This window comes from Sciurus carolinensis, chromosome 10 (assembly GCF_902686445.1).
Source record: "Sciurus carolinensis chromosome 10, mSciCar1.2, whole genome shotgun sequence".
NCBI lineage: Eukaryota > Metazoa > Chordata > Mammalia > Rodentia > Sciuridae > Sciurus > Sciurus carolinensis.
In genome coordinates this window covers 31,995,789-32,011,073 of record NC_062222.1, presented here as the reverse complement: position 1 = coordinate 32,011,073, position 15,285 = coordinate 31,995,789, and the positions used below count along the sequence as shown (strand labels likewise).

The window sequence follows — 15,285 nt, the reverse complement described above, 5'->3', positions numbered from 1 at the left end:
AAATCACTGCTACTTGCTTAATCGTTTTGATCTTTGTGAGATTGAAATTTTCATACATCTGGCCAGTTTTGCATTATGTCTTACATAACATTCTTCTGTTCAATGGCATCAGGAAACTGGATATTTGTAGTAAATTTTCACTCTCATTCTATTGAAATTAGAATTTGATGGACCGTGTTTCTCCTTCATTTATAAACTGCTCTGTAATTATTTTATTTTGTACAGTTATCATATCTTTTGAAGTTTTAGGCAAATCTCTGATTATTTCCATTTGATACAAAATAAACTAAGATATTGGGTGACCTGCCTAAAATAACAGATTTTGTCATTCACCAATTCATACTTCAGTTTGAGTAAAATAATTACTGTGATTGTAGCATTTCTGAGTGTGATAAATTATAGAGCATGTTCCAATTTTACAAATAAGCAAGCTTAATAAGAAAATGGAAAGTCTTAGTAATGAGTACTCTATGACCTGTCACGTTCAGCTGTAATGTATGTGTAGATTATAATAAATGAACTTGGAGTAGGGTATCAAATGTGAATTAAAGGACTTTAATTGGGGGGTAGTCATTGTCAGATCTTCTTATTTTATTCTGTATAGTCTCTGGAAACTGAGGAATAGAAGATGAAATGTTAAAATAAATGTAAAATTGTTTTCTGCCATGCCCCAGGGTATCAAGTTTCCTTATACTATCCATGTGTTAGGTAGTGCCAGGTGCCAGGTACAGAGCTGGATACTAGTTATGGATGTCAGTAAAAACAATTTGCCACCTGGAAGTCATAGTGTTAGAAAAGAAAAAAGGTGAACACGTACATTATAATTAAAATGTACATTACATTAAAGGAATATAATTGGGAATCAGTGATTGTGTCTTGAAGAAGCTCGAATCTGAACCAGGTTTTGTTAGTTGAATATTATGTCACCGGCATGCGCGGTCTAGGAATGGTACTAAATTGCAGACCTCGAATTGATCACATTAAGAAGACAGGGCTTTATTTTTTGATGTTCTAAGCTCCTGGATAGTTGTTGCCACACAGGTTCTTAGTATGTAGCTGTTGGGTATTCATTCCCTTGAGGAGCAGAAATGACTATTATCTGGAATAAGTTCAAGAACCCCAATTGGACATATCCCAAATGATTGTTAGTTTTTGTGGTTTACTTAATATGGCAGTCCCTTCTTGGAATTTGGAAATAGTTTTGAGGTAAACAAAGCTTGGTTTGTTGATTGTTTTTGTTTTATCTTGATGTTGTGTTAAAGATATGGGAAATGGTAGATTGAACCTATGATAAAACAAAACTAGAGTCTGAGTTTTCTGTCCATTATATTATCTTACTTTTATATTAATAATTAGAATCAAAAGTATTAAGCATTCTGATAGGTTACATCTATAGAGATTGAATTGATGGGAGAGAGATTTGTCAGTATTTAGAGTTCAAGTGTATCTTGTTTCTGTAGAAAATATGGTTAGGATGAAATTCCTCTGGATTTTCTGGACAAAAAGGAACTAGCTCCTGTGTGTGTGTGTGTGTGTGTGTGTGTGTGGGTGTGTGTGTACCTTATGATTTTAACCAGCTTTTAAAATGAAAAATAAGATACAGTGGCTATTAATGAAATGCTTTTTACATAATTGAAAACATTTGACTAGTAGAGAGCTCCCTGGGTTCAATCCCTATCACAGTTAAAAAAGAGAACATGTCAGAAACCTTGGCTTGGTTGGGGAAAGTGCCCGGAGATACAAGTCTCCAAGGACACATTTTTCCCACTGACTCTCAGGAGGTTGAGGCAGGAGGATTATAAGTTCAAGGCCACCCTCAGCAACTGAGTGAGACCCTAAGCAACTAAGCAAGGTCCCATCTCAAAATTAAAAATTATAAAGGCCTAGTGATGTAGCTCAATGGTAAAGAAACCCTGGGTTCAATCACCAGCACCAGAAAAAAAAAAGAAAAAGAGAGAAGAGGAGAGGTGAAAAAAGAATACAGCATATATTTGGAAATGAACACATCAAAACCTCACAGGACATGCGTGAAGTCCACCAGCTTATGGGTGACAGGTTGTTAGTCTCGCCTTTGTGAAACAGAAGCAGAATTATTAAAATTGCAAAACTAAACCAAGATTGGAGACCTGTTTCTTTTTGCCACATTCTCATTTCTACACTTTTCTGCTAAAGTCAACTTAAAATATTAGAATACAGACAAACTTGAATGGTTTATCTTCTTTATGAGTTATGTTGTCCTGAATCTTCATTTTTGGTGTTATCTTTTCTAATAGTATAGCATTTTGAAGTATTACAATTTTTATTTCTTTTTATAATTCTCTTACTATTACTCTCTTTCAGCCATAATAAATAATTATTTAAATGTGTAAACCATGTGTCATGCAAGGCAAACATTTTGGAATTGTTATGATTTTAATTGCTGTTGTTTAATACATACAGAGTGTATTATGTCTCTATAATTGAATCGTATATGTATGTGTATATAGATGTATAATGAACTATTTTATAGTATTTACATTATTAATCACTTTTGTTTTCCTTTTTAATATATTTTCTTTCCTTTTAATTTTCACTAGTCCTACCTTGAGAAGGGTTGGACCACATAATATGACTTTGTGCATAATTATAATTTCCAGAATTTAGTGTTTACATATATTTTCCTTTATAATCTCTAAGTTGTACAAGATTTATTCTTGTAAATATAAGAATAAATTGTTTCAATATACACTGTAAGGATCACGTTGTCAATATTTCAGTAATTTGACTACAAATGGGTCTTATTTCATTAGTACGTTGAGTTGAGTAGTCACAAATATACTGCATACTTGTTTGAAAAGATGATGGTTAAAACAACAGAACTGTTAAGTTCAGCATCTTATTTTGGTGGAACTTAATGTTTGTTGCTTTTTCTTTCCCTCTTTTTCTTCTTGATTACAGGCCCTAGTTGCTTGAAATTTACATAAAACATTGACAGTCATGTGCAGATCACATGTATTTGGTGGCAAACCTCATTGCATGTAGAAGTGAATTTTTTGGGAGCAGCAATTTAACTGAAAAGAAAATTTACATTTGCTTTTAAACCACAGATAGAAGTTAGATTCTCAAGTCTTTAAATTATGTTTAATTATAGTCAAATGAAGTTATGAATTATAAGGAAAAAAAAAGATGTAAACACAAATTTAAGTATATACCTTTTAGCCATGAGGCTGTTTTTATTGAAGGTATAAAAATAGAATTCAGATAGTTTTCTAGATTGTATATGAAAGAATAAACACAGTTGTTTGTGAAGCTAAGTCATTTGTTTTGGGGCTCAGTGAATAGATATTATTAGTCCTTCAAATATGAGGGACTAAGAGAATGATAGCTCTTTTTTTTTCTTTTTCTTTTTTTATACCAGAGATTGAACCGAGGGGTGTTTTACCACTGAGCACATCCCCAGCCCCCTTTTTAAAATTTTGAGACAGGGGCTCACTAAAAGGCAGAGGTCCTTATTAGATTGTAGAGGCTGGCTTTAAACTAGTGATCCTGCTGCCTCAGCCTCCCGAGAGGCTGCTGGGATTATAGATATGTGCCACCACACCTGGCAAGAGCTTGTTTTTAAAGGAAATTGTACAGAAAATTAAAGAATTTAATTTTAATAGTTAATGATCATAATTTCCTTAGTCATGTTACAGTTTGTCAGTATGTGAAGAATCCATCTCTCTTCTGTGTTAGGAGATATACCAGTGTTAAATTATGAGCATAGAAGTAATGACAATTTCATATAAATTCTTATTGTCAACAGTAAAATTGTATTAGCATCTAGTGAGAGGGAACATGTTACTAAAAAAATTGCTTACTGCTCAAGAAAATTTAGACATTGAGAAGAAAGGCAGCATTACATTATGTAATTTAAAAGTCACAAATACAGCTTGTTAAAATAGTTTTGAGTAGTGTAAGGATAAAACAGGTCATTTCTTAACCTTACCTTCTAGGTAGTTCATGACTCTTGACATGAAGTCTCTTAAATTCAAGCAGTTTCTCAGAGTCATTTATCAATGTGAAATAATGTTAACATATTTTGCCTAGCATGAATACCAAAAGAAAAAGTGGGTGTAATTACTGTAATTATTGCTGGAGATTGGAACACAAAGACATACCTTCAATCTAAGCAGCTTTCCACAACAATAGAATGGGTATTTGTTTTCTAATACTATAGAAGATATTATCACAACTTTTGCAGCTTAAAATCCCCTTTGTTAATTCTCCTGTCCACACATCAGAGGTGAAGGCCTCTTGTGACTGTGCTCTTGCTCAGGGTTTCAGGAGACTAAAATCAAAGTATCAACCAGACAAGGCTCATTTCTAGAGGCTTTGAAAAGAATGTGTGTCTAGGCTCTTTGAGATGGCAGGTGTTTTAGGACTGAGGTCCTCCTTCCTTGTCAGTCTACCCTTAGCTTCTAGAAGCTTCTCACATCCCTTGCCACATAGCCTCCTCCATTTTCAAAACCAGCAACAAAGACTCTCTCTCCTTTTGACTCTCCCTCATGCTCTGACTTCTCTGAGTTTAAGAAGGAACCAACTTCCTTTATGGGCTCACTTGATTAGATTAGGCCCACTTAAATCACCTGCCTCTTAATTGAGTTAAAGTCAACTAACCTGTTCGTGGGAGCAATAGCCCATGGGTTGCCCAGTCCAGGGAGAGGTTTATTGAGAGATGAAGAATGTTGGGGATCATCTTAGATTTCCTCCTACCGCTTAGGAAGTGTAATGTCTGGTGTGCAATTAGTAAGCTTAAGATATTGAGTAGGGAAACAGAGAACTAGGAAATCCATTAGTTAAAAGGGAATTAAGTCATGGCAAATGAAAGCAACTGAGAAGAGGAAAGGGGAGAAAACTATAATAGAAACAAAGAAGAAAAACGTGGAGGGTAAAATATGACAGTTTAATAGAACTTACTAAATTTGTATTGAAGTTTGAAGGGAAAGAACGAGAGGAAATGAGTTAAAAGAGTTTTATCCTATTTCTGTTAAGTAAATATTAATATGACATTGGATGTTGGGAGAGGGGGGAAAGGAATAATAATATTCTTATCTCTCTATAACCTAACTGCAAACACAATGTTCAGTGTTGTGCAGTATATCTCTAAGTCATGAAAATGAATGCAGAATTGCTGTGGTGAAATCTGTTCTTATGAAATTATGAGTGTATAAATTTTGACCCAGAATATTGACTGTTAGATATCTTGTCATGAATATTTCATTATATGCATTGCAGTTTGAAGGAACAGAACAGAGGAAATAAATAAACACCCCATTATGTGTTTGGGGTGCAGTTTAGGGTTTTAAAAGTTTATAAAATTGCACTGCAAATTGAATGAAGGATAGTTTAAAAGTTCTATCACAATTATTATTATTATTAGCATGTAGTCTTCTTAAATGTACTTTCATGGCCTGAAGACAATAGCTGTCTTACTTCTTGTGGTTTTTTTTTTTTTTTTTGAGTTAAAGAATGACTGCTCATTTGACTAATATCCATTAAGAATTTTCACTTATTGACTGTCAAATAGGTGGGTTTAAAAACCCATTTATTTCTGCAATGTTAATTTACCCTTCCCCTGAACTCTTCCCCCAACATTCTAATCAAAGGAAGATGTTGTTAACAACATATTTTAGTAGATGGAAAATAATTCAAGATGTAAAAATAATGTAGGCCTAATAATCTTGGAAGCTATTTCTCACTATCCCCTGAAAAATTCAAAATTCATGTGAGTATATTAAGGCCCTGAGATGTTCTGCAAAATTTCCTATATTTTAATATCTTTGATTAGTGCTTATTATTTCCCTAATAACAACAAGTAAAGATCATAATTTGACCTCATTTTACATTTGAAGTTCATTCAGTAGTTCTAGTTGATGTGAAACTTTTGAGGTTGTGTTGGATGACTTTTCTTCAGAAATTACGGGCCCTGAAATAAGTATAAGTTATTAAGATTATTTTGTCTACTCTGTTTTGAAAGCATTATGCGTAAGGATCAGGTAAAAAAAAAAAATCTTTAAATGGCATGTGATGTGGTGTGCTGATTGACATTTAATAGATCAATAAGAAAAGGAAATAATTCTTTCATTTCTGCCTCTTTTATCCTCACATTTCTTTTTCTTCAACTAGTTCATATTTTCTCATATATAATATTAATGCAGACTTTTAAATTACTAATTCCCAATAGCTCTGCAGCTATTTTATAACTAGGATACATTAATCATTGTTTGCATTTTAAAAATCAAAAGTATATAAAGCTTATTTTTATTGTAATATGGTTTATATTTGATAATTTCTTGGCGATTTAAATCTTAACTCAGCTTCATTGTGATTTTAGGATTCCAGGGAGGTGGTTATTGACATTTCAGTAATTAGATTTAAAAAGATAAATTTACTATATACACAGAATTTTATTTAATAATATTGAAATAACTCTTTTTTTGGATGAGTTTTGAAAAGAGGGGTGCTCGTTTTATATTGTTTACAAGTGTACTGAACACTTGTTTGGGTTAAAATGTGAATAGTGAAAAGCACTTATTTTGAAACCTATAATTTTTGAAATGTCTGTTTTAAAAGTATGTCTATCTCTATGTTTTTCCTTTAGGAGTACAAAATCCCCAGCATGAGAGAATTATTACTGTGTCTACAAATGGGAGTATTCACAGCCCAAGGTTTCCTCATACTTACCCAAGAAATATGGTCTTGGTATGGAGATTAGTAGCAGTGGAGGAAAATGTGTGGATACAGCTTACATTTGATGAAAGATTTGGGCTGGAAGACCCAGAAGATGACATATGCAAGTAAGTTAGCATATTTGCCTTGGAATTCCAACAGAACTTAACAACTATTGTCTTTCAGATTTCTTCCTTGATGTGATTTTAAATGCCACCTTTTGTTTTGATTTTTTGATGATCCAAGAAAGTTACCACCTTATTTATGCTCTATTTCATTTGGTCTTCATTTAAAATGAGAAGAAACATAAATATACATATACAGTTATTACTGTTGTATTTCTAAAGTGACTTGTGTTAATTTTTGTTAAAAAGTGTGTAAAGTATGAAATGATTTAAAATAAGGAATGGAGAATTAAAGTCTATATAAAGGAATGCAGTTGTGCCAGAAAACCTAAATTAACATTAGTGCTAATAATTTAACTTTGAGCTTCCCGACAGACAAATCAATAAGAGAAGTATAAGTTACTAAAAGGAAAAGCTGTATTTGGGTATATATTATCTAGATACACATAGTGATACATGGTACATAATGATACATGGTACATATATATGGTACACACACACAGGACTAAGAAGTTTGAATATTTCATCACAAAGAAGGAATACAGTTCTGAAAGCAGAATTTGAAGTTTAAGTTAACATTATGCCTTAGGTGGGAATTCATCATAATTCTCGTAGCAGCATCTGTGAACCAGTCAGCTGGAATGTTTCACCCACACAAAAGACCACCTACTGTATGTCATACAAATATTACTCTTTAAATCCCATATGAATACACTTGTCAAGGTTGGGTGGTCTTATAGAAGATTTTTCACTTCAGTGGCATTTGTATATCATGAAAATATTTTACTTGAACTTTGTTGCAGGGTCCTTTATTTTTCTCTTTGATATACAAGTTAAAAGAGAATTTTTATTTTATCATACATTACAGATAAATATTTCAGTATCGATGAAATAAACTTTGTACTTGCTGTCATCACAATTTTTATCTTTAGCATTTACATACTATTTTTCACATTTCTTCTTTCAGTGACTACATTTCATATTTTTTTTTCCCTTACATCTATGATTTTAGACCTCCAGAAATAGGAGCTAGGCTAACCATCTTCAGAAGACAGTGTTATTCATCCCTTCATCCCACAGATAAGGAAAGAGAGGCTAGGAATGTGAACTAGCGGCACTAGATCTCATTTACATTTTGTAACTAAGCAAATGCTAAAACTAACTTTTCCTTACACCTCTGAGGGAGATTTTCTACCATGCTAAAGCATTCCTCTCATTTACTTTTCATAAACAAGATCTCATAGTTTTGTTAAAAATTGTGTAGGATCTAAGATTTTGCCCTACTTGCAAAGTAGTAGTTGTGTCCACCAAAGTTTCATGGACATTAGCAGAAGACAGAGACTCCTTGGTCAGAGACAATAGTGTATCTTATCATCTAGTTGAATTCATTTTCTTGGTTACTAAAGGGGCTGCAAAATTTTCATATTTATTATTGGTCATTCTTGTTTCTTTTTCTCTGAAATGTCTGGTCACCTCTATTGTCTAGTTTTCGTTTTTCTGTTTGGTTAACTAAATTTTTCCCTTTCACATTTACATCCTTGATCCACTGAATTGGTTTTTGTTTGTGGTCTGTAACTTTTCTTTAGGGTGTCCAGGAGCATCCCATCAACACTGATTGACCAAGAGGTGCAAAGCCAGATTTCTGCTTATGATCTGATCTGTTCTGCACTTAGTTCTTTTCCTTTGATAGTTTATGTGAATCTTAATTGAATGACACTGTTTTAATTAGTTTTTACTTCATAAATGCTTATGGTAGGGGAAGCCTATCCTCATTTCTTTTTTGGGGTGGAACATTTTGACTACTTTGACTTTCAATATATTCTTTAGATAATAATAATGGTTCTTATTATCCTTGATAATTTTACACTTCTTCATTTATTGGGGTCTTCTTTCATATCTAAATATAAAATTGAAATTTTTATTTATGAAGATGTTGAACATTGATAATTTAGATTTATTTCTAGATTACTAATGAATTGTTGCTAAGCATCTCTTTTTGAAAACTATGTTTGCTAATTGTATATTACTGGTGTATAGAAATGCAATTTTTTCGTGTTGATCTTTTGTCTGGCAAAGTTGTTAAGCTCTTTTATTCCTTTTAATAATTGTTCTGGGAATTATTTTGGATTTATGCAAAAAATCATTTGGGTTGTGAAAAGAAAAAAAGGATTTCTTTCCTCCTTTGTGTTCTTTTACTCTTTCTTTTCCAATTCTTTTTGGGCAGTTGATTGTGTTATTAGGCCACTATCTACTTGCCAGGTTTAGGCAGTTTGCCTTTTTAAAAACAATTTAAAATTTGGAAGAACTTTGGATTTACAGAATGTAGAAAAGAGAATACAGACAGTTTCTATATACACCTAACCCGGTTCCTCCAATTTTAGCATCTCACAGGACAATGGTACATTTGCATAATTAAGAATTTAACACTTGCACAACACTATTAACTAAACTACAGTCTTTAATTGGATGCTAGCAATTTTTCCACTTCACATCCCTTTGAGGATATGCACATTGCATTTAATTGTAATGTCTCTTTACAATCTGAATTTGTACAATCTGAACTCTGTTAAGTTTCTCCCTTGTGTTTTATGACTTGACAATTTTGAAGAGTGCTGGTCAGGTATTTTTTTTTTTTTTTTTTAGAATGTCCCTCAGTTTAGATTTTGCAGATCTTTTCTCCTGATTGCACTGAAGTTATGAGTTTGGAGGGAGAATTCAAAAGGTCATTTGTCCTTGTTGTCATACCGGAAGGCACATGTTGTCAATCTCACTTATCTGTGATGATGTTAACCTTGTTACTTAGGTATGACATTATCTTCGGGGTTTTTCCCTGGTAATGTAATGTATTTCACTTTCTAGACTGTTATTTGGAGTTATGTAACTAAGTCTTATCTGCCCTCAAGGAGATAAAACTCCACCTCTTAAATGTCTTTAATAAAGAAGGTTTTCTGTTGCTTGCCTTCTTTCTTTCCTTCCTTCCTTTCTTCCTTCCTTCCTTCCTTCCTTCTTTTCTTACCTCTTCCTTTAAGATTTTTGTAATATTTATTGTATGTTTTAAAATCACAGGTAATATAGAAGTTAGGTTTTTCAGTTCTGACAATTCAATCCAGGAGTGTTCTATGAATAAGCTACATACCCATACCTCTTTATTTTTAATGTTAAGACAAGATCTTCCTAAGTTGGGAAGTCTGGTTCAACATTTGCGATCCTCCTGCCTCAGTTTCCAGGTTACCTGAGGTCTCATATGTGCCCCACCATGCCCGGCTAGAAACAATACATATACACACAAACACACTCGACTTTCTAAGAATGCATTTTTATTATAGATTTCTAAATTAATTGTGTTTTGGATAAAGATTTTAGCCTATTTGTATTATTTGAAGTTTAAAATTTGCTTTATTTGCTTTGGAAATATAATTATTCCCAATATGTTTAAAAAGGATGCTTGTTCTTCAGTTGTGGAGTATAGAAGTCAATATACGTCCATTACATCAATTTTGGCAATTTTGCTGCTCATTGCATCTGAATATTCCCTTATATTGTTTCTCCTTGATATACCTTGATATGTCTTCTTAACATATCATCTTTCTGAGAGACATGTTTTAAATTTTCCTAGTACAGGATAAATAGATCAGTTTCACATTGTAGGTGTGTTAATATGTGCCTTATGTCTTTAAATATTATATTATTCAGTGCATATGCTAAGCTGTGTGACCTTGTTTATCTTTAATAATGATTTGTTTTTGCTTCAAAGTATAATATACCTAATATTAATCCTGCTACAGCAGGTCTCTGGTTACCTTCTGCCTTGCTGTCTTGTTTTTGTGTGTATATGCATGTTAGAATGTGTGTCTTCCTGTGTGTTGACTGTCTTTTTTCTGAAAGGTATATGAGTAGAATCAAAACGAAAGATCCAGTGAAAATATCTTCATATTTTCATTATGAAATTTAATCTAGTACATTGATTTTTTATGGGTATTTGGATTCTGTTCCATTACTTATTTTGAAGGTTTTGCTTATATCAGTTTTTCCTTTTTTTTAGTTTTCTGTCTTGCATTCATTTAATTTGTCTTCTTATTCCATTTCTTTCTTTTCTACAAATTTAGAAAATATACATCAATTTCTATGTTTGATTACCACCATAGAACTGTATGTTTAACAAAATAATATTCAAATTTGATCAATGTTTTACCCTCTTCCCACTATATGAATTTATTTTCCTGGGACAACTCTGTTCACCCTCCCAAAACTGACCCCAGTGTCCCCTGAAATAAGAGAAAGGCAAACAGATCCAGAATTGCACAGAGCATGATCTACTGGGGAGTGACAGAAGCGTGGTCTTAGGTGACAACAAGACCAGTAGATCTCTCAGTTTGGGTCAGAAGGAGGCAGTGTGGTGAGTGGGCAGGACAGAAGTTATTTTACTCAAGCTGGAAAGTACCTGGTTTACCTTAAACTAACATCAGACTTCAGACACATTCCTGCACTTCAGGTGTCACAGTCCAGTTGTATCACCTGTGTTATTCTGTTTTTTGTTGCTGTGACCAAAATACCTGAAAAGAACACTTTAGAGGTGGAATCGCTTACTTTGGTCCATGGTTTTAGAAGTTCAGTCCGTGGTTGGCCGACTTCATATCTCTATGCCTGAGGTGATGCAGAAGATTATGGCAGAAGGCCATGGCCTAGGAAAGCTTCTCGGCTCATGGCTTCCATGAAGCAGGGAGAGCTCCACTCACCACAGACAAAATGTAAAAAAAGTTAGCACACTCCAGTGACCTATTTCCACCAGCTACCTTCTACCTTCCTACAGTTACCACCAATCCATTAATCAGATTAATCCACTGATTAGGTTAATGCTTGCATGACCTAATCGCTTCACCTTTGCACATTCTTGCCACTGTCTCACACATGACTTTTGGGGGAACACCTCATGTCTAAACCATAACAGCCATGCACACCACTCTGATGGTTTTGTTTAATTATAGTATGCTGGGGAACCTGTGCATCAGAAACCAGTCGGGGTTACTCAGGGTCAATCATGGTGGTCATCGCTCAGAAAGACCTCAGTCAATGTGAATTCCTATGATCTGAGGATGAACATTTTTACCTTAGAATATATTAATTACTGTTGATTGCTAGCTACCCAGTTATTGCTGCATCAGGTTGGTAGAATAGAACTATACCATGTTACGGAGAGATTTCTATTGAAGGAGTTAGTGCTTCTCTGGGGAAGGTTTGTAGAGAACAGTAATGTTATTTCGCTGGACAAGAGTCTCCTGGACTCTACTGAAGACATGAATAGTCAAATCATGTTACTGTACGTAATCAATAGGGTGGGGCATTGATTTTAGTCCTTCATGAGTGAACTCCTGCTGGTTCTCTCCATGATCATTTCTATACCTGATCTACTTGCAGATTTACTGAGGATATTAGTTTTGTGTTTCTTTTTTTAACTCAAAAAATGGTTTATGTTATTGCATTATAATCCATTTTTCTCTGTGTTTCTCTGTTCAGAGCCGGCTATTTCTTCTTACATTTCACAAATTGTTCACAGGATTATTTTAGTTCTTTATGTACTATCTTAAAAAGAAGTTTCTTGAGTAAAAGACTGTTGGTATTCAGCACTTAGTAATTACTTATTTGTAAATGTCTTTATTTTACCTTTATTTTTAGATATTAATCTGATTGAAAATCACATTATATTGTTTTCCCACTAGCAATAGGACTTTGAACCAGATGAGTTGGATTTACAATTGTTCAGATTTTAGGCAGCCCATATTGCTACAAAATTGCCTTAGTAAAGTCTGTGGAACACCATATGTAAGTTCTAGCCTCTGCCTTGCTGTATCACCTATGAAGAAAATAGCTACCTATTTTATAAGAGATATGTGATTCAAAATAAAAAATACCATATGATGGAATATACCTAGGAACTGTAAATCATTATGCAAATTAAAGGTTCATATTTCCAGTTTTTAAAAATGAAAAAAAAAAAAAGAAAGAAAGAAAATCGAATTTTGCGTGTGTGAGTGTTCTGTCAATGCCTTGGACATACCATTCCCCTGCCTCATGGCTGTTGAGAAGTCTGTGATCAGATTCAATTACTGCCATATCACTGTGGTCTCCACTGAAGGTTACTCTTTACAGAGAGACCTGCGTGGGTGCAGAGGAGAAAGGGAAGGGGCAGGTTTACATCCCTCTCCAGGTTTCTCCAGTAACCCCTGTGGCTCCATAAACTTTTCTGTGCTCACTAGAGCTCAGCAGATACCCCAGGAATCTGGCATATTTGCCTCACTGAAATCTCAAATTCTTAAGTTTGTTGGTCCTCCAAACAATTATCAAATTCTCATGATAGTCGAGTATTACATTAAAAACCATAGGTTTCTTTCATTTATACAGCAGTTTTACCTACTATATTTCTTGTAATATAACGAAGAGGAATTTCTCTGCTTAAATATGTCTGCCACATGACTGGAATATAGATGGTCGTCAAGCAAAATAAAGTGTTCCATGATAGGGCCTTGTACCATTAAGTTCAAGTTCAAATTTGATGTTTAAAAAAAAAAAAAGACAAGAAGAACAGAGCAACTCCAAAGTAGTAGAAGACAGGAAATAGTTAAAATCAGAGCTGAAATCAATGAAATTGAAATGAAAGAAAAAATCGAAAAAATTGACAAAATAAATAGTTGGTTCTTTGAAAAAATAAACAAAATTGATGAACCCTTAGCCACACTAACAAAGAGAAGGAGAGAGAAAACCCAAATTATTAAAATTCGGAATGAACAAGGAAATATCACAACAGACACGAGTGAAATACAAAACATAATTAGAAGCTATTTTGAAAATCTATACTCCAACAAAATAGAAAAATCTTGAAGACATCAACAGGTTTCTAGAGACATATGAATTACCTAAACTGAACCAGGAGGGACATACACAATTTAAATAGATCAGTTTCAAGCAATGAAATAGAAGAAGTCATCAAAAGCCTACCAACAAAGAAAAGTCCAGGACCAGATGGGTTCTCAGCCGAGTTCTACAAAACCTTTAAAGAAGAGCTCATTCCAGTACTTCTCAAAGTATTTCATGAAATAGAAGAGGAGGGAACCCTCCCAAACTCATTCTATGAAGCCAATATCACCCTGATACCTAAACCAGACAGAGATACATCAAGGAAAGAAAATTTCAGACCAATATACTTAATGAACATTGATGCAAAAATTCTCAACAAAATCTTAGCAAATCACATCCAAAAAATATATTAAAAAGATAGTGCACCACGATCAAGTGGGTTTTATCCCAGGGATGCAAGGTTGGTTCAACATTTGGAAATCAATAAATTACATTTTATTGATTTCACCATATCAGCAGACTTAAAGTCAAGAATCACATGATTATTTCTATAGATGCAGAAAAAGCATTTGATAAAATACAGCACCCTTCATGCTTAAACCACTAGAAAAAATAGGGATATTGGGAACATTCCTTAACATTGTAAAGGCCATCTATGCTAAGCCCATGGTCAATATCATTCTAAATGGTGAAAAACTGAAAGCATTCCCCCTAAAAACTGGAACAAGGCAGGGTTGCCTGCACCACTTCTATTCAACATTGTCCTCGAAACTATAGCCAGAGCAATTAGACAGACCAAGGAAATTAAAGGAATATGAATAGGAGAAGAAGAACTCGAACTAACCCTATTTGCTGTTGACATGATTATATATTTAGAGGAACCAGGAAATTCCACCAGAAAACTTTTAGAACTCATAAGTGAATTCAGTAAAGTAGCAGGATATAAGATCAATGCTCATAAATCCAATGCATTTTTATACATAAGTGATGAATCTTCAGAAAGAGAAGTTAGGAAAACTACCCCATTTACAATAGCATCGAAAAAAATAAAATACTTGGGAATCAATCTAACCAAAGAGGTGAAAGACCTCTGCAATGAGAACTACAGAACACTAAAGAAAGAAATTAAAGAAAACCTTAGAAGATGGAAAGATCTCCCATGTTCTTGGATAGGCGGAACTAATATTGTCAAAATGGTCATACTAGCAAAAGTGTTACACAGATTCAATGCAATTCTAATTAAAATCCCAATGACGTACCTTACAGAAATAGAACAAGCAGTCATGAAATTCATCTGGAAGAATAAGAAACACAGAATAGCTAAAGCAGTCCTTAGCAGAAAGAGTGAAGCAGTGGGTATTGCAATACCAGAACTTCATCTATACTACAAAGCAATAGTAACAAAAACGGCATGGTATTGGCACCAAAATAGACAGGTAGATCAATGGTACAGAATAGAGGACATGGACACAAACCCAAGTAAAAACAATTTTCTCATACTAGACATAGGTGCCAAAAATATGTAATGGAGAAAAGATAGCCTCTTCAACAAATGGTGCTGGGAAAACTGGAAATCCATATGCAACAGAATGAAACTAAACCTCTATCTCTCACCTTG

The 15,285-nt window shown here is 33.8% G+C and overlaps 1 protein-coding gene across 3 annotated transcripts in view; it reads left to right on the top strand.

The window, feature by feature from the left end:
* The window catches only part of Pdgfc (platelet derived growth factor C), a 219,477-nt gene that overhangs the window by 109,922 nt on the left and 94,270 nt on the right, over positions 1–15,285 (top strand). For all 3 annotated transcript variants that reach the window (XM_047567351.1, XM_047567352.1, XM_047567350.1), the window contains one exon: positions 6,623–6,818. In XM_047567351.1, the coding sequence (XP_047423307.1) occupies positions 6,623–6,818 (196 nt within the window). The remainder of the gene's footprint in view (positions 1–6,622; positions 6,819–15,285) is intronic.